Genomic DNA, 18,451 nt, shown 5'->3' on the forward strand with positions numbered 1-18,451 from the left:
GTTTTTAATCAGATCAAATGATCCAAAGTGGACAAGTTTCTTCAGAAGCCACATTGGGTCTTGTTGAAGTCACCTGGGCTTACCAGGACGAACCCTGGCATCACCTGAGTTTACCAGATCCTGGTAAGCTGAGGTAAGGCCAGGGTTCATCCTGCCAGAGCATCTTATTCCTATTGCCTGGTCCAACTCCCCAAGCCCAGTACAGTAACTAGGGATCTGTGGTGCTCCGTGGGCCCCTAAACTAAGAGGTCAGATGAACAACATAACCCTACATTATATTATATAAACAACGTATCACTCACAGTACTGGCCTTTATATGGCGCCTCTGTAGCCAGGTGGGCAGGAGCAGCAGTGTGTAACACACGCTTCTTGATTAGACCGGGGTTCGAGCCCGTGATCACCAAATACAGAGGATGCGGAAAGGTCAGGGAATGACCACTGCATATCCCCGGAGCAATATGGCCTTAGTTGCTAATGCTCCTAAAAACCAAATAACAACAACTGGCCTTTATAGGGTGCTGTATTCAACAACTTATCACAGAGTTGTGAGAAACACTAGTGCAGCTTGTCCCTAAACAACATGTATTATGTGTTTTGTTGAAATAGTTATTTGCTTCAAGGTAATAAACATAAGATGAGCACTGACTATCTTTTCAAAACCTTACATAAGCAATTGGGCAATAGTTGTTAGGAATTCTGGGGTTGCCAGGAAATGTTCCTGGCTTTGGAACTGCTAGGATTACCCTATGCCAAGAATCAAGAAACTGATCCTCCAAATAAATTCCATTATAAAGTATAACAAAAGCTATTTATTGTTATACTTTAACAACAAATAGCTGTTGAATGAGATGGAAAGTGTTTTATCATCTCGTGCTGAATACATCTCATCTTGAAGTACTGGCCTTTGAGGTAGCAAGTGTGGCAGTTAATTCCACTTGAGTGAGATAAGACTCTGCTCCGCTTGAGAAAAAATTAGTGTCCTTTTGTCAGCTTGCTTCTTGAGAGTCAGGAACTCTGAAGGGTACAAAGTTCCAGAAGACTTTGGCAAATGCTTCTCCTAAGGTATTGACAATAGCAATTGGGTCTGCTACTGTACATCCATTGTGCACTAATATAGATGAGGGAAGTGATGTATATTTACCTTCATTTCCCAAATTTTATCCCAAATGACTTTGACACTAGTCATCTGGTTAACTGAGGATGCAAACTGGACTCTGCATGCTTTTTGGCTCCGATGCTGTATAAATCATGCTTTGGCACAGGCACGTTTAAAGGCTACACAATTTTCCGTGGTGGGATAATGTTGAAAATTTCCCTATGCCTGATTTTGAACCTTCCTTGCTTCTCTACACACTTGGTTCCACCATGGCTTTAGATAGGGTGACAATCAGAAGAATGTTTTTGGAATTGCAATTGCCACTGCATGGATAATACACTTTGTGACATACTTCACTGCATCATTAATTGATTCCTGCTGGATTTCAACAGGATCAAATTTTCCAATTTCCCATACTGATCAAAACAGTGACCTTTCAATTTACTAAAGCCAGTAGGCTCAACTACCATGGAGGCAATTTATGCTAAAGATAAAGGCACGCTGGCTAAAGCAAAGCTTCTACAATCCAGTCTATTTTCCTATTTTCCACTATTTTGAATTATGTCTGCTAATTCTAATGTCATTTAATACCATGAAAATTCACTTTTGGTCATTTTACTATCTCTTTGTTCAAAATATGTAGGATGCTAAAATGAACTTTATTCATTTTACCATCCTACATATTTTGAAGCCTTCTGCCAAGTGGATTTTCCCATCATTCAACCTTTTCAAGAAACAGGTCTTTTTTTTTTTTTTTTTTTGCGTATGGCCTCCATAACTGAACACAATGTTCCAAGTGTGATCTCACAATTGACTCATATAGGAATTAACTTCCCTATCTCTAAAAACAATTGATTAAAAAAATCAACACCATGGCCCTTTCCTTGTCCCCTATCTGTACAGTACTGATAATTATTATATTATTATTTAAAAGCCTGCATCTTTTATAGTAATTGATTTAGATAATATCAACTGTGGAGACCATTTTAAATTGTATTATAAATTAAGTTATTTTGAGACTTTTCGTTTATTCCATTTGGTGCATACAATGAACTGACACTTACGTTCTGGGCCACATTCACCATACCCTAGTTACATCTGTATCACAAAGAAAGCAGATATTTTGAGCATCTATGAATTTATTTAAAGTAAATTAGCTAATAAATAAGTCATTGCCTCATTGCTTGTTATCTAACAACAATTGTCAAGAAGCTTTAAGTAAGCAAGAGGGCATTTTTATACATATATTCATAATAACTTTTATTTATTACTGATCTTCCTGACATACTGCAAAAGATTGGCAGGAGAGTACTAAATTATATTTTACGTATATAGAAATGAAAAAATAAATGAAATTACAGGATATCCACATCTGTACTTGAGGCAGTCCTCTTCGCTCCATTTCTTCCGCAGTTTGTTAAATTTTTGTATGCGAAGCTCTTCCTAAAAGGCAACAAATGGAAATGTTTAGTTATCATCATTAAGTAATAAAGCTTCCTACAGGGTGTCCAATAGGAAGGATGAAAAATAGAAAGCTTTAGAAGTCAGAAATGAAAGGAAGGAAATAAATAAGTATGCAGTTTTTGCTAGTAGCAGCTTATATCATTTGCTGTAAAATGTCTTTAATATAGCTCTGCTTGGACAACATTTATATCACAACAAAGATCAAGACAAGATGGTAATCTAGTTCTATCCAGATATTGTGAAGTACTGTGGTGGGTAGCAGTAACAATTTCAACAGTAATGCTGCAACTGATATTGCTATTGTCCATCATCTGTAACCTTGGTGTTGAAGACATCTGATATAACCCTACAAGAATTTTATTGGGATTAAGTCAGGTGATCAAAAAGGCCACAATCTAACCTGCTCAAGAAAATAATTCAGCAAGTTCTTAACCAGATTGTTGTAAGTGAAGAGGCAATTCACCTTGTTGAAAAATTATATACTGTATACATTTATATATGTATATACTGTATACATAGATACACATTTTAATCTTTATTTTCAGCCTCTGTCAGGTCAGCCATGAAATATACGTAAGCTATATGATTTAAATTTAAACTCTTATATGCATTACCGACTTTTCACATGTACCACAGGCTGCATATATTTCATGTCAAAAACAGAGGCTTTACTTATTGCCGTTTTTTCCTTTGATTTTGGTGGCTGGCCCCAGATGACGGCACTGAAGTCATAGGATGAACAGCATTAAGTAATTTCTATTACTTCTTTTTAAATTTGCTCCCTTCTTTGTTCTCCTTAATTACAATTTCTGTTCTGTTAGCCCCTTGTTCTCTGTAATAATGAATGTAGTAACATTAGTGCTCTGCCTTTCCCTACCTAACTTTATGTTCTCTACCTACAAACTTACATATACACACACATATATACACTGAGTGATCACTGAATTATGACCACACCCATGAAAATTGAATGCGATCCGCTGATTACGAAAGTGTGGTGTTAGTCGACATACGTAGCATAGATAAGGTGTCAGTGGTTCAGTAGGTAGTAATTTTATTACAACTATTACGTAATACAATATTACTAATGCTTTTGCTTCTATCAAAAGCAAACTTGTTCTTTGTTTGATCTTCTATCCAAACAGATGACAGCCGTTCAATCCAGAGGTGTATTGCTAAAAAAAAATAGTACCGGAACGCTTGTTCTCCAGAAGACTATGATAATGCCACATCGACTGTACAATAACTGAATCAGACATCAGACAGTTCATAGAACAATCAGTTCTAGTGTTCAGCTCATGGCGAATCAAAATGCAACATTCGCACGCATCACGATATATATCTTAATCGTTGGATCACTTTATCTAACACATCACAGTATATCTCATTCGTTGGATCTCTTTATCTAACACATTGTACTTTAATAAGAAACGTTCAAGTTTCGTTGCGAAATTTATATTTTTGTTTTTAAAGAAATCTGTTAATTTTATAGATTACTATTAATATATATATATTTTAGTAGCAATGGATAAAATAGATATTTCTCCCTCCCCTTTGATTATGCCATTGCTTCATAATATTAGGTGTATAAATTTAATCATTTTCTATTATGACATTTAGAAAAAAAGTACCGGAACATCGTTCCGGCACGAATACACCACTGGTTCAATCTCTTCCAATTCTGTGTCATGATCTAATGGATTTTGTTACACTTTGAGTTGTTCCTGCTATCAAAGTTGTTTTTATTTTCTCTGCATTCTTTCTAATTCTCGGCGTTGCCTCATTTAGGCTTGTAGCACTTGCAATAGCACATTTTCTTTCTTTTCGCTCAAAGCGTTTCGCAATTTCATATTTTTTTTCTATCGACAGGCGGACTGGCCATAAGTCTTACCGGGTAAACTCGGTAAGGCTTATGGCCAGTGGACCGGAGGCCAGCAGACGATGGAGGCCGGTGTGATTTTGGCCATAAACGCTAATATGAGCCCCTACAAATTTTCTCAGGTAATAATATTTGACCCAGTCCGCCTCTGCCTATCGATATTGCTTTTCTTTTTCTCTCTGAATCTGTAGTGTCTTCACCAGAACACCTTTAAAGTATTTTACTCGTTTTTAGGGAATAAAGCAAAATTACAAAATGAGGAGGCACGCTTGATACATATAAACAAAGCTACGCGCTTGTAGCAACTGAATAAACACGGCACCTCCGAGGAGCAGCAGTGCGTAGCACACGCTTCTTGATTAGACCAGGGTTCGAGCCCGTCACCACCAAATACGGAGGATGCGGAACGGTCAGGGAATGACCGCATATTCCCGGAGCAATATGGCCTTAGTTGCTAATGCTCCTAAAAAACCACATAACAACTGAATAAACAACACCGTAAAGGCAGAGACACACTATTAACACCTTACTAGCTCACATTTTACTAAAGGACATTTCTGGAGGTCACTACCATAAAACAAAAATAATTTCCAGTTGCGTTTCTGCCAGTGGAATCTGTTATAAACTGGTAGTAAACTCAATCTAATTGCATTTGCGATAATACCGATAGAAATTTATTATTATTATGTACAAGCAATCTCGTGAGATACATGATGACTCTTCCTTTGATTAAAGCGGCCCCTTTCAAAATCGGCCATGTTGTAGGCAGTGGCATACCACCGCATTATCTGATGCCACAGAGACCACAACAAAAACAACTCCAAAAACTGCTGTTAACCCGTTCCCGGATGCCACTGTGTGCCCTGCAAAATTTAATTCCAGTTCCCGGATGCCACAGAGACCACAAGAAAACTCCAAAAACTGCTGTTAACCAGTTCCCGGATGCCACTGTGCGCCCTGCAAAATTAAATTAAAGAAAGAAGAGGGCAAACGTGGCCACATGGAATGTAAAAAGTTTAAAAGAAGGCAAGATGGATATGGTCATCAATGAAATGAATAGGTATAAAATTGACATTTTAGGAGCAACCGAAGTCATGTGGACAGGACATGGTCATTTCAAAACTGGAAATGGGTTTTTGGTTGTATTTTCTGGAACATAGAACAAGTAAAAGAACATAGTATCGCTGTCGTTTTGAATAAGGAATATTCAAGGTCTCTTCTTGGATACAATCCTATTAATAGTAGAATGATGACGGTTAGACTTCAGAGCCAGCGAGTAAATCTCAGTTTTAGTTACATATGCACCGACATCAATATCCACAGACGAAGATACAGACGTTTATTATGAAAATCTCCAGTTAGCTCTTGATCTGGTCCCAAAAAAGGATGTTTTAATACTCGTGGGCGATTAGTACAAAGTTATAGAATTCTTATAGTACCGTGATAATAGACTAAATATAAAAAGAGCGAAATGCTGAAAGTGCGGTACTCACCTTGAATATAACCTGCAATAGTTTTATGAAAAGACTGATGACTAAATATAAGGTGGAATGGTTAAGTTAATACATTAAGGTGGGATGAGATTTAATTTAACGGAATTTTAAAATAAGCGCAAGGAAGCAGAAGTGCACTACTCCGTCGCTGGTTGTCATAAAGTAGAAAATAGTTAATCTGGAACATAAAAGAATTGATAATGCCAATTCCAAAGGCATCAAGGGTACAATTGAGAGATGGCGCCTCCGTTGCCAGGTGGGAAGGAGCAGCAGTGCGTAGCACACACTTCTTGATTAGACCGGGTTCGATCCCGTCACCACCGGATGCGGAAAGGTCAGGGAATGACCACCGCATATTCCCGGAGCAATATGGCCTTAGTTGCTAATGCTCCTAAAAACCAAATAACATAACATAACAATTGAGAGGCGGTGCAGATAAGGTGTTATTATAACGTTAAAATATCTTATGAACTGACAAGTATAAAGTTATAGAATTTTTATAGTACCGTGATAATAGACTAAATATAAAAATAGCGAAATGCTTAAAATGCGGTACTCACCTTGATTATAATCTGCAATATTGGCATTATCAATTCTTTTATGTTCCAGATTAACTATTTTCTACTTTATGATAACCAGGGACGGAGTAGTGCACTTCTGCTTCCTTGCGCTTATTTTAAAATTCCGTTAAATTAAATCTCATCCCACCTTAATGCATTAACTTAACCATTCCACCTTATATTTAGTCATCAGTCTTTTCATAAAACTATTGCAGATTATATTCAAAGTGAGTACCGCACTTTAAGCATTTCGCTATTTTTATATTTAGTCATGGGTGATTTTAATGAAAAAGTAGGCAAGACAGTTTCTTCTAGTCCAGAATGTGGTAGGTTTGATCTTGGCACCAGAAATGAGCGGGGTAAACGTTTAATTGAATTGTCATATGTAACACCTGCTTTCAGCAGCACCCGAGAAGGCTCTACACATGGAAATCTCCTGATCATAAAACAAGGAATCAGATTGATTATATCCTTATGCAGCAAAGGTGGCATTCCAGTGTAATCACAGAAAAAACACTTCCTGGAGTATATTGTGGCAGCAATCATCAGATACTCCACATCGTTCTCAAGCTGAAGCTGAAAAAGATCATGAATAAGATTTTCCCTAGACGATTGGATGTAGAAAATATTCCCAACGATTATGCTTGAAACAGGCAATCATTTTCAAGCTCTATTAGACTAGATGAGGAAATGTGGGAAAATACAAAAGGCATTATTAAGGATTCAGCAAATAGGCACATTAGAGAAAGGTCAAAGATCAGGAAGCCTTGGAGTACAGAAGCCACTTTTAAACTTATTGAACAGAGAAGAACTGCAAAAGCCCAGAGTGCACAAGGAAACGAAAGTATCAGGAACTAAGCAAAGTCATCAAGCGCTGCTTAAGCCAGGACAAACAGGATTATATCAATCGAAAGTGTAAAGAAATCGAATATCACAACAAACGAAACAACACTAAAAAGATGTATGATGTAATTAAGTCCTTAAGACAAAAGTTCTGACCAAAACTTAATGTAACTAAGGACTCCAAAGGGGAAATTTTAACAGAGGAGAACACAATAAAAGGAAGGTGGAAAGAATATGGTGAGCAGCTCTTCCGAGCACCTGCTGGCACTAATGATCTGCCACCCCCTTTTCGAGAGTGTGATCATGAACCAGTTCCATTGAAGGAAGAAGTCGAAAAAGTCATCAGAGAACTAACGTGTGGAAGGTCACCTGGAATTGATGAAATCCCAGCGGAATTCATTAAAGCTACAGGTATGAAGGGCACCGAGTTTTTTCATAAAATTATCGTAAATATTTGGGAAACAGGACAGTGGCCACTAGACTGGAAGAAATCAATTTTCATCCCATTACCAAAAAAAAGGAAATCTGAAAATTTGCTCAAATTAGAGCACTATTAGCCTAATTTCTCACACTAGCATGATTCTTCTTAAAATCATATTAAACAGAATCTCAAGAAAACTTGAAGAAGAAATGCCAGAAGAGCAAGCAGGTTTCAGAAGGGGTAGAGGAACCAGAGATCAGATCTTAAGTCTACGACTGATTATTGAAAATTGCAAAGAATTCAATGTTCCAGTCGTTTTGTGTTTTATAGATTATGCAAAAGCATTTGATTGTGTTCAACATGAGAAACTATGGGAAACGATTACTATTATGGGTTTCCAAATCCACATAATTCAGCTGATTAAGTTACTGTACCAGGAACAGGAAGGAACTATGAGAACGAACGTGGGAAACACTGACTTTTTCACAATAGGTGATGGTGTCAGGCAGGGCTGTATTTTGTCACCTCACCTTTTCAATCTTTATGCCAAAGATATCATGCATGAAGTTTTGGAAGATTTAGAGACTGCATCAAAATTGGCGGACTTAAGATAAACAACCTTCGTTATGCAGATGATACTGTACTAATTTGTAATTCTAAAGATCATCTTAAAGAAACTGAGGAAAGTATGTGAAGTATAAGAAAAAAAGGATTGTTTCTGAATGTGTGTAAAACAAATTATCGTGATTGGTGATCTCCCTCTTGGGATGGGATTCATCCAAGGAACTTGCTTGAAGAGAAATCGTCCACTTTTTACTTCTGCTTCCCTGGTGGTTCCTCTGTTCCTCCTCTTCTCTATTCTTTCCTTTTCCTTACCATCCCAGACTACTCCTACTATTTCCATTTTCTCACTATTCCAGAGAGTCCGGGATTGAACCCATATTGTCTGGGTGACCCCAGGTTAGCTGCTTTGTAGTGGCTGAGTATTTTTCGATGAATTATTCTCTCCAGGAATTTACTTTACTTAGTGTTGATAACAACGTTATGGGACGGTAAGAGTTTGTTTGTTCAGGTGAGTTTTTGAGAATGAGCTTGAGATGTGCTGTTTTTCGGCTGGTTGGGAAACGGGCCACTCTGAGGCAGCAGGGGTTCCAGTATGTGCTCCACCGCCCTCTTCACGAGTTCTGGGTCCAGGAGGTCAGGGCCAGTGCATTTCTTGTTGCACATTTGTGTTGCGGCTTCCTGTTCTTTATTCAACAAATAAACTCCCCAGGGGAAAAACCACAGCAACTATGTCATCTATGGTTGAGCATGTTGTAGGTCTCATTTGACTGTATGATGGCTTGTTGGTCTTCCGTGAGTATATTCGGTAGGTCTTTTATAATGGTGTTCAAAATGTTGGCCACCGAGTCAACCGGCGCCTCCGTAGCCAGGTGGGAAGGAGCAGCAGTGCGTAGCACACGCTTCTTGATTAGACCGGGGTTCGAGCCCGTCACCACTAAATACGGAGGATGCGGAAAGGTCAGGGAATAACCACCGCATATCCCGGAGCAATATGGCCTTAGTTGCTAATGCTCCTAAAAACCAAATAAATAAACCACCGAGTCAACCCATGTTGTGGTGAGGGTGCGTTGCGGCGTCATAGTTGCTGTGGTTATTTCCCTCCTAGGGAGTTTATTTCTGGTGATCTTGTAGACTAAAGGTAATGAGAACCCCCTCCCCCCCAGAGGTTCTCATTACCTTTAGTTGAGACCAGTCGTTCTCAGGATTTCTTACTTTTCATTATACTCTCAGTATCAGTATTTCTCAGTACTGTTTATTGTCGGTGCAGGTAAGTGACCTCAGTAGGCGGCCATGATCTCCGTGCCCTGACATTCCTTCCTTTTTTGTTTGGATTAATCTCATTTGTCGTTGCAGCTCTGGGGTCCACCAGGGCATGGCCTTGCTCGAAGGCGTTTTTCTCTTTTGGGCGACTTCAGCTGCGTCGATTATGTTTGTTATTATCTGTTGCAGTTCGTCTAGGTCCTCTCTCTTGTCTCGGTCGTCCTGCCTGGTTTGCCCCCTTCTGTTATGTTGAGCTCTCAAGATGAGCTGTTCTCGGAAGATTTCCCAATTGGCTTTGGAGATTGCAAATCTGTTTAGCATCTCCCTTTCTGTTGCTGTTCTTGCTGTGGTTCTCTGTATCTGGTAGGTAATGGTACAGTGATCCGACGTGGTCCAAGCATTTTGCACCATCCAGTCAGTCACGTGGGAATCGATATTTCTTGTGGTTAGGGTGATGTTGATGGTTGCCTCCAAAGTGTATTACAGAAGGTTGGCAGGGAGAAAGGTTGATTTTTAACCATCAGGATTGAATTAGTCAGGAACTCTTCCAGTTTGTGGTGCCTTCCCGCACTGGTGTGGCGCTGTGCCAGACTGGGGATTGGCAGTTGACCTCAGCACCTATTATGATCCTCTGTCCCGCTAGGGTAGTTTGGACATCCTGGAGATATGTAATGGCAAAGTCAATCTCGACGCTGCAGTAGAGAGAGAGACTGCATATAAGCAGCCGACAGAGCTGATTACGTGAGCACATGCTGCCCATAGCTGCGGGATCTTGGTTACTGTAATTTCTGGGTTGCAGACTATAATTGCTGCCGATGGCATATCTTCGTCGCTCTGTACTATTTTAAACTTGAGTGTTCAAAATAGTACAGAGTGCTTCATGTGAGTGTAGGGCTCTTGAATAAGGATGAGATCTGCATTGTCTTCTTCTGCTTTTAGATATACTTGGGCGACCACTGCTTTCGTACGTTGCGCATTTATTTGGTGAATTTTTAGCATTCCGTCGTTATATTTTTACGTTGCATACCTATAATCGATTCAGAGTTGGTATGTACACTTGAACTTTTGATATGTCCGACGTTTTGGATCTCTTATGGAAAGCATATGATCTAGCCTTAATAGCTTGCAGTTGATGCATACAGGGTCTTTGGCTTTGTTTGGGCAGCTACTGAAGTTGTGCCCCTTTTCGGAGCAGTGGCCACACGTTGGTTCCGTTTGGTTACATGTGTGTGTGTGTCGTGTGCCCATATTTGCAGCACCTAAAACACTTTATTATAGCCACGTTCTGTGTACCTGTGGCTACTCCACTCTATATATATTGTTCGCAGTTCCCGCAGGACTTACCTGGCTTCTGGGGCCAGCTCCACTACCCAGTTACAGTTTCCGCTGCTTCTGGTGCTTGTTTTATACTTGTGCATGACCAATAGCTTTTCATCCCTCTCTGGTAGTCCTCTCTGTAGGTTTTTCCTGTAGATTTCTCTGGTTAGAATCTCGGTCCACGTCAAACATTATGACAGATGGTCCTTTTCTTCTTTGGGTTTCTGCAGTAAGGCCCAAGGTTGGGATCTTTGCATTGGACATGATTATTTCCACTTCCTCCTTGGTCTCTGTTTCTGTTACTGTCCCTGGGTTTCTCGTTTTCCTTATTGCTTTAATCTGGTAGCTCCTAGGTCTTTCCGCAGGTTTTCCATTACCTTCTTTATTTCTTTGCTTGTATGTTCATCTTGTCCTTTTGGCTTTAAGATGACTATGTTGGGTGTTGGTAGGAGTGTTCTTCTTGGGGACACTGTTGCAGGTTTGGCGGCAGGTTCATTTATGGGTGCAGTGGTCGTTTTGTTCCTCAGCGCTTTTGAGTAGGTCGGGGCGTGCTGTGGCATTTCTCTTGCCCCGCCTTGCAGGTATGCCTCTAATGTGGCGTTTATTTTTTCGTTCTCTACGTGGCTTTTGTAAAGGATAGTGTCCAATTTTGTTCACAGTGAGACAATTTCTGCTCGAATCGTTGTTGTCACTCGATTGTTCTGCTTTGCGAAGATTTCCTCCAGTGCAGACCTGAGTATGAGAATCTGGTCTGGTACTGGGCCCCCCTGGTAAGGTGGATTCTAGGGTTTGCGTTTCTTCAGTCATCTCGGTCAGTTGACTTTGTTGTTCCAAATTACTTTTGCTGGAGTCAGATTGCGACCTGGTTTCCCGTTCGAATTTCGTGACAACCGGTTTCTTGTTCTTTTTCTTTGAAAGTGGGGCCGGCTTTTGTTCCTTGGCGTCGTCCCTAGTGTCATCAATCAGGATGGTTTCGCGTTCTTTCCCGATATTATCCTCGGTTTGGGTGGGGGGGGTCTTCCGAAAGGCATCTCTGGCCAGGTCGGAAAATCGGGGTATTCGGATTAAAGGGATTCTGTTTATATATCCTTGTAGCTGATTGAAAAAGATGAAGTTTGGTGGGTCATACAAGTTCGTGCGTTGTATGGTTGTCACACAGTGCCCTGGCAACGATTTGGGCAATCCCCACGGTCACATGAGGGAGGAGGGAGAAGCCAAGTGCTAAAATGCCCCTAGAGCGTTAAAATTTTCTATGGGGTTTTCTGGGGACGTTGAAAACTATGATGACATCTAAAATGTTTAAAAATGCACGTGAGAGAAGATTCCACACCACCATGGAAAGTTTATGGCGGGGGGGGGGGGGGTTCGCTAAAAACATAATTCACTATCTTTTAAACACAGCTTATTGGAGCGGCTTTTGCTTTGAATACCATAGATTGGGGCACCTTCCCCAGTCAAGCAGAAAGTACCAACGTGGCCTACGCGTTATAATCGGTGCCTCTCTATATCCCTGCTTGCCAGCCACGTGGTGACCAGTGTAAGTTTGGCAAACAAAGGATACAGATAAATAGCGCTAGTAACTTGCAAAATCCCAGTTAAATACTCAAAAGTTCCTCACCTAGAGTCCAATGTACTTTATAAATCACTGGATACACTTTTCCTGAAATAAAAGCACTAAGAACACATAATTTAATCCAATAATCGCGGAGCGATGTTTAAGCATGGCAGTAACAATGGCAGCCATATTGGCAATCTCGGCGCCAGGTAGTGATGTTTGTCAACTTGAACGAAATAATTTAAACAGGTTTTTATAAAACCGTGCTCATGAGCATACTGTTGTTCTGTGTCGCCTTTTTTTTACTTTCTTATTCCAAAGGTATTTTTTCCTTCTGCTCGGAAATCTGCTTCTATCCAGCCAGTTGCCTAAGAGTGAAAAATCCCTCCCATCCAGTTATCGTCTCATTGCACTTGTAACGGAGAAACTTCAGTTGCTGGAGCGAATGACAGTGGATATCACTTGGCTATGGATCATCCTTTGGAGTAATGAAGCCCATTTCTGCTTAATTGGACAAGTGAATATGCACAATTGTCGCAATTGGGCAACAGAAAACCCTCGAGTTATCCAAGGGGTCGTTGCATTCTCCAAAAGTGACAGTGTGGTGTGGATTTACGGCCATATTCATGATTGGGCCATATTATTTTGAACAGGTAACACCGACTGTACCACGCACCTGTTCCGTCATTGGACAGCGATATTATGAAAAGTTGGAAAATATCACAATACCAGAGCTCCAACAACGTGGGTTTTTTTTTCAGGATACCATATTCATGGAAGATGGTGTGCCATCCTACATCCACCGTTGTGTCCAAAGATTGCTAAAGCACAATCTTTACAGACGAACGGGTCTTGGCCACCCTGATCACTGGACCTCACCCCATGCAACTTCTGGTCGTGTGGTTTTTGGAAGAACCAGTTGTTCTTCCAGCAGATCTAAAGGACAGCATTAGACGTCATGTGCTGGCTATTCCGGCTGACATGTTACGTTCTGCTGTAGAAAATGCTGTTCTTCGAATGGAAACTGTAGACCAAAATGGAGGATACATTGAACAATTGTAGCGCTGTTCAAATGATTTGTATTGCCACAGCGCCATATAGTGACAAATTTTGTAACTAATTTTTTTTCCAATAAATGGCGAGCGCATTCTTTATTGTACCTGTTGTCCAAATTTCTCTTCAGTACGAGCCTTAGAACTCGCTCCAGAGCCCTCTACATAGGGATACTTTAATTTTAACAACCCTGTACTTGGATTTCAGAAAAAACTTCATACTGTTGCACATGGAAGACTTCTGTACAAATCTGAGCAGTATAGCATTAAGGGCAAGTTGCTACAATGGATAAGGGGACAGCTGAGTGGGAGACGACAGAGAGTGGTAATGAATGGACACTGCTCTTCATGGACTAACGTTATTAGTGGAGTTCCCCAGGGTTTTGTGCTACACCCATTGTTGTTTTGTGTATTTATCAATGATATTGATGAAGGTATATCAGACTTAATTTAGTTAGGTATATCAGACTTTAGCATTAGCATTAGCATTAGCATTAGTAGAGGCATTTGATGCAAGAAAGCAAGCTTATGCAGCATCAGCCAAAAAAAAAAAAGAAAAAAAAAAAAAAAAAAAAAAAGTAACATAAATAAATAAAAATAACCACTTCCACTTCACCCCTCTGTTCGTTCGAAATACCTGTCCAGCTGAGCCTTAAACTTATTTAGACTATCAACTTCCACGACAAGGGATGGAAGTCTGTTCCACCCACCAACCACCCGCTGGCTAAAGGCAAATTTCCGCACATCTATCCTACATCTGTCTTTCCTCAATTTGAATTTATGCCCTCTCAGGTGATTTTTCTGAGCTAGAGGAAGAATCCCATCAGCATTGAGCATGCTCAAACCATTCAAGGCTTTGTACACCTCTATCAGATCACCCCGCTGGTGCCTAGTTTCCAGACACTGTAATTTGCAAAACTTAAGCCTTTCTTCGTAAGAGAACCCCTTTGTCCCATTCACCAATCTAGTTGCCCTTCTCTGTACTCGTTCCAGCAGCTCTACATCCTTCCTGAAATGAGGCCTCCAGGCCTGTATACAGTACTCTAGGTGTGGCCTGACCATTGCCTTATACAAGGGAATAATCACCTCCTTATCCCTGCTAGAAAAATTCCTATATATCATTGACAATACACCATGAGCTACTCTTGCAGCTCGTCTGCACTGCTCAGAGAACTTCATATCTGCCTGCACCACCACCCCCAGGTCCCTTTCATTCTCTACCACTGTCAGTGTAGTACCACAGAGTTGATACGTTGCTCTGGGGTTGCCGTTTCCCATATGTAGTACTTTACATTTGTCAATGTTAAACTTCATTTGCCACCTCGAAGCCCATCTGCTCAACCTTTCCAAATCCTGTTGCAGCAGCATAGTGTCAGTAGTGTCCTTGACAACCCTGCCAACCTTCGTATCGTCTGCAAACTTGGACATTAAGCCTGATATACCATCATCAATATCATTTATAAATACAGAAAACAATAAAGGCCCCAATACTGAACCCTGAGGGACTCCACTAATAACATTATTCCACGATGAGCAGTGTCCATTGATTACCACTCTCTGTCTTCTCCCCCTCAACCACCCCGTAAAAAGGACTTAAAAAAGTTTGCAGATGACACAAAGATTGGCAGGGTTGTTAACGACAGTAAACACGGTTTGCTACTGCAAAAGGATCTAGATAAGTTGGGCAAATGGGTTCAGAAATTGCAAATGAAGTTTAACATTGACAAATGCAAAGTACTGCATATGGGTAGCAATAACTCAACAGAAACGTACCAATTGTGTGGTACTACACTCGGGCAAGTGGAGAATGAAAAACACCTAGGGGTATTTGTGCAGTCATACATGAAGTTCGCTGAGCAGTGTAGACGGGCTGCCAGGGCAGGTCATGGAATCTTGTCAATGATATATAGGAATTCTGCTAGCAAGGATAGGGAGGTGATTATCCCGTTGTATAAGGCAATGGTCAGGCCACACCTAGATTGCTATGTACAGGTCCAAAGGTCTCATTTTAGGAAGGATGTAGAGTTGCTAGAACCAGTATAAAGAAGGGCAACAAGATTGGTGAGGGGGAACAAAGGGATGCTCTTACCAAGAAAGGCTTAAGTTCTGCAAATTGCAGCGCCTGAAGACTAGGCACCTACAAGGTGATCTGATTGAGGTGTATAAGACTTTGAACGGGTTGAGCAAGCTCAATGCTGATGGGATTTTACTCCTGCTAAGATTACAAACCTGAAGGGGGCTAGATTCAAATTAAGGAAAGACAGTTGTAGAATAGATGTGCGGAGATTTGCCTTTAGCCGGCGGATAGTTGATTGCTGGAACAGACTTTCATCTCTTGCGGAAGTTGATAGCTTAAATAAATTTGAGGCTGAGCTAGACAGGCATTTGGAGTTAACGGATGTGTGAAATGTTTTTTTTTTTTTTTGATGCTGCATAAGCTTGCTTTCTTGCATCGTATGCCTCAACTAATGCTAATTTATGGACAAATTCAAAGGGAAAGTTTGATGATACTCAAGCAGTTGCTCTTGACATTTCAAAGGCTTTTTATGGTATTTGGTATATATTTCTTTATTAATTAAAGCGGTCCCAACCAACCAATGGCAACCGTGATTTGAGTTACACATAATTTAGCACTACGCTCATATTGATATGAAAGAATGATATGAACAAACTGAGAATAATCAAATTACATAAAAAATAAATATACAGATAATTAAATTTGAGACAAGTCGAAACTTCATTGGAAAGAGCAACATTTGTGCACAGTCTGTTGGAAGGCCAGCAGCACAAGGAGCTGCAGAGAACAGAAATTCCAGCAACAGAAATGCAAGCACAAGCAACTGGAGTTGCAGTGGATATAGCAAACTCATGCCTCCATCAAAGCAAAGCCTTTCAGAACAATTTCACAGAACTTTAGGTAATTCGGCACTACCCCATATCGCATTACAAATCCAAAGCTTCCAGATGCAGAAGTCTTTCCGCCTAAGATATATTGCTGCAGTTGCAAAGGCTTGGAAAGCCAAGAAGTTCTGTTTATCAACCAGAGTTGTCTCGCAGCCTTCTGCCATAAGATTGAGATCACTCACCTGAGATACCAATTCAATTCGTAGATCGCTGTACTCCTCACAGTTGTACATAATATGTTCCCATGATTCTCTTTCGCCACGATGGCAACTAGATCTTTCAGTGATTCCTAAATCATGCAACTTTGCATTAGTCACACCATGACCAGTCAATAAAAACATAGCTTGTAAGTTTGGTGCAAACCATTTGAATTTTATCGAGGCTGAATTTCTTAAATCTGGGGAAAAAAATTTGTGTAATCTGCCCTTTATCACCAACACTCCAACGGTCTTACCAAAGCGTCCCAGATTCTTGCCTTTTCATTTCCTGGGATCTGTCAAGATGTCCACCTCTATATTCAGAAAAGAACAGGGAATGCCACGGCGGACGAAGTACGCCAACGCACAATACACCAAACGCAGATCAATAGGCAATTTTCCTATGGCATAATAGTCTTCTAAATCAACTTCCATCTTATGGCTTGCCAATTGCTTTCTGTAATTCAGTATCCAGTTTTTTTCTGACCGCCCACTGCAGGTAATGGTAGATGGTTCTGTCTTCTAACTTTCCACTAATACAGGCGTTTCCCAAGGTTCGGTTCTTTATCCAACTCTTTTTCCCCTTGTATATTGATGATCTTCCATTGACCAGAAATCCTATCCATAGTTTTGCTGATGACAGCACATTGCATTCCACCTTCCAGTTTGAGATTTCTTGCACCAACAGTTTCAATTTCTTGAATATCCACTACCAATTCCTTGAATGGTGATCTCGAGATATGAGTAATTCTCTGGTTGGTCAAAGGTAACTCTTTTTTTTTTTTTTTTTTTTTTTTGTTAGTTGTTGGCGCATCGGTTTCTGTGGGGATAATGCACCTCCCAAAGTGTTTGCATTTTATTCAGATCCAAGGCCGAGGCAGGATTCGAACCCGCGACAACCAAAACGAATTCAATTCTATTGAGAGGAACACTCAACATCAGACGGCCACCCCAGATAAAAGTAAGGGGAAGCACAATCAAACTGGCAAAACAGATGAAATACCTAGGCATTATCCTAGATTCCAACCTGTCCTTTAAACAACACCTCTTATATCTGAAGGAGAAGCTGAGAAAATACGCAGCACTAGTAGTCAGAGTAACATGCAGAGACTGGGGACTAAACAAAAGAACATTATCCCTCTACTATAAAGCAATTTTCGTCCCAGCAATTACTTATGGAGCCCCAATATGGTACGTCAAAGCAAGAACTGCAGTAAATAAAAGAATCCTCGATACAATACAGCGAAAAATACTCCTCACCATCACCAGGGCGTGTAACACGGTGAGTACCTGTGCGCTGCGGGTCCTGGCGGGAACTCTCCCTCTGGACCTGGAGGTGGCGAGAAGTGGGTTGATGTACTACCTGGCAAAGGGAACACCGACCAGGTTTGACACTTTTACACTGGACCCTACGAACAACCACCGAATGGAAAAACAGAAAATCATGGAACACCTGAAAGAAACTTGGCAGAGGAGATGGCAAGAGACGACCAAGGGTGAAGTCACATGGAAATTTATACCCTACGTAGACAAGACCTATCCAAAAGCTCCCAAATGGTTCTACCCAGGACTGAACCACCACCTTCCTCCTGACGGGCCATGGGTCCTTTAACGCAAAACTGAATGCATTCGGACTGACCGAGGACCCAACTTACACCTGTGGCAATATGGAGACGTGGCAACATATCATGCACAAATGTGAATGCTATGAGGAACAAAGATCAGTACTCATCACCAGTATAAAGTTTGTACCAAAAGACAATGAGCATCACCTCCTGGATTCGGAAGACGAGTACACCGCGTTCAGCCGCTACGCCCAGGACATCTTTAACAGAAGGAGAACAG

The 18,451-nt window shown here is 40.7% G+C and overlaps 1 protein-coding gene across 3 annotated transcripts in view; it reads right to left on the minus strand.

Annotated features, from left to right (window-relative positions):
• Nucleotides 1–18,451, minus strand: part of LOC150086044 (opioid growth factor receptor-like protein 1) — an 80,222-nt gene that overhangs the window by 48,518 nt on the left and 13,253 nt on the right. For all 3 annotated transcript variants that reach the window (XM_090373674.1, XM_090373673.1, XM_090373675.1), the window contains exon 3: nt 2,457–2,540. In XM_090373674.1, the coding sequence (XP_090229800.1) occupies nt 2,457–2,540 (84 nt within the window). The remainder of the gene's footprint in view (nt 1–2,456; nt 2,541–18,451) is intronic.

Source organism: Mastigoproctus giganteus, chromosome 5 (assembly GCF_048544385.1).
Source record: "Mastigoproctus giganteus isolate SK-2022 chromosome 5, ASM4854438v1, whole genome shotgun sequence".
Lineage (NCBI taxonomy): Eukaryota > Metazoa > Arthropoda > Arachnida > Uropygi > Thelyphonidae > Mastigoproctus > Mastigoproctus giganteus.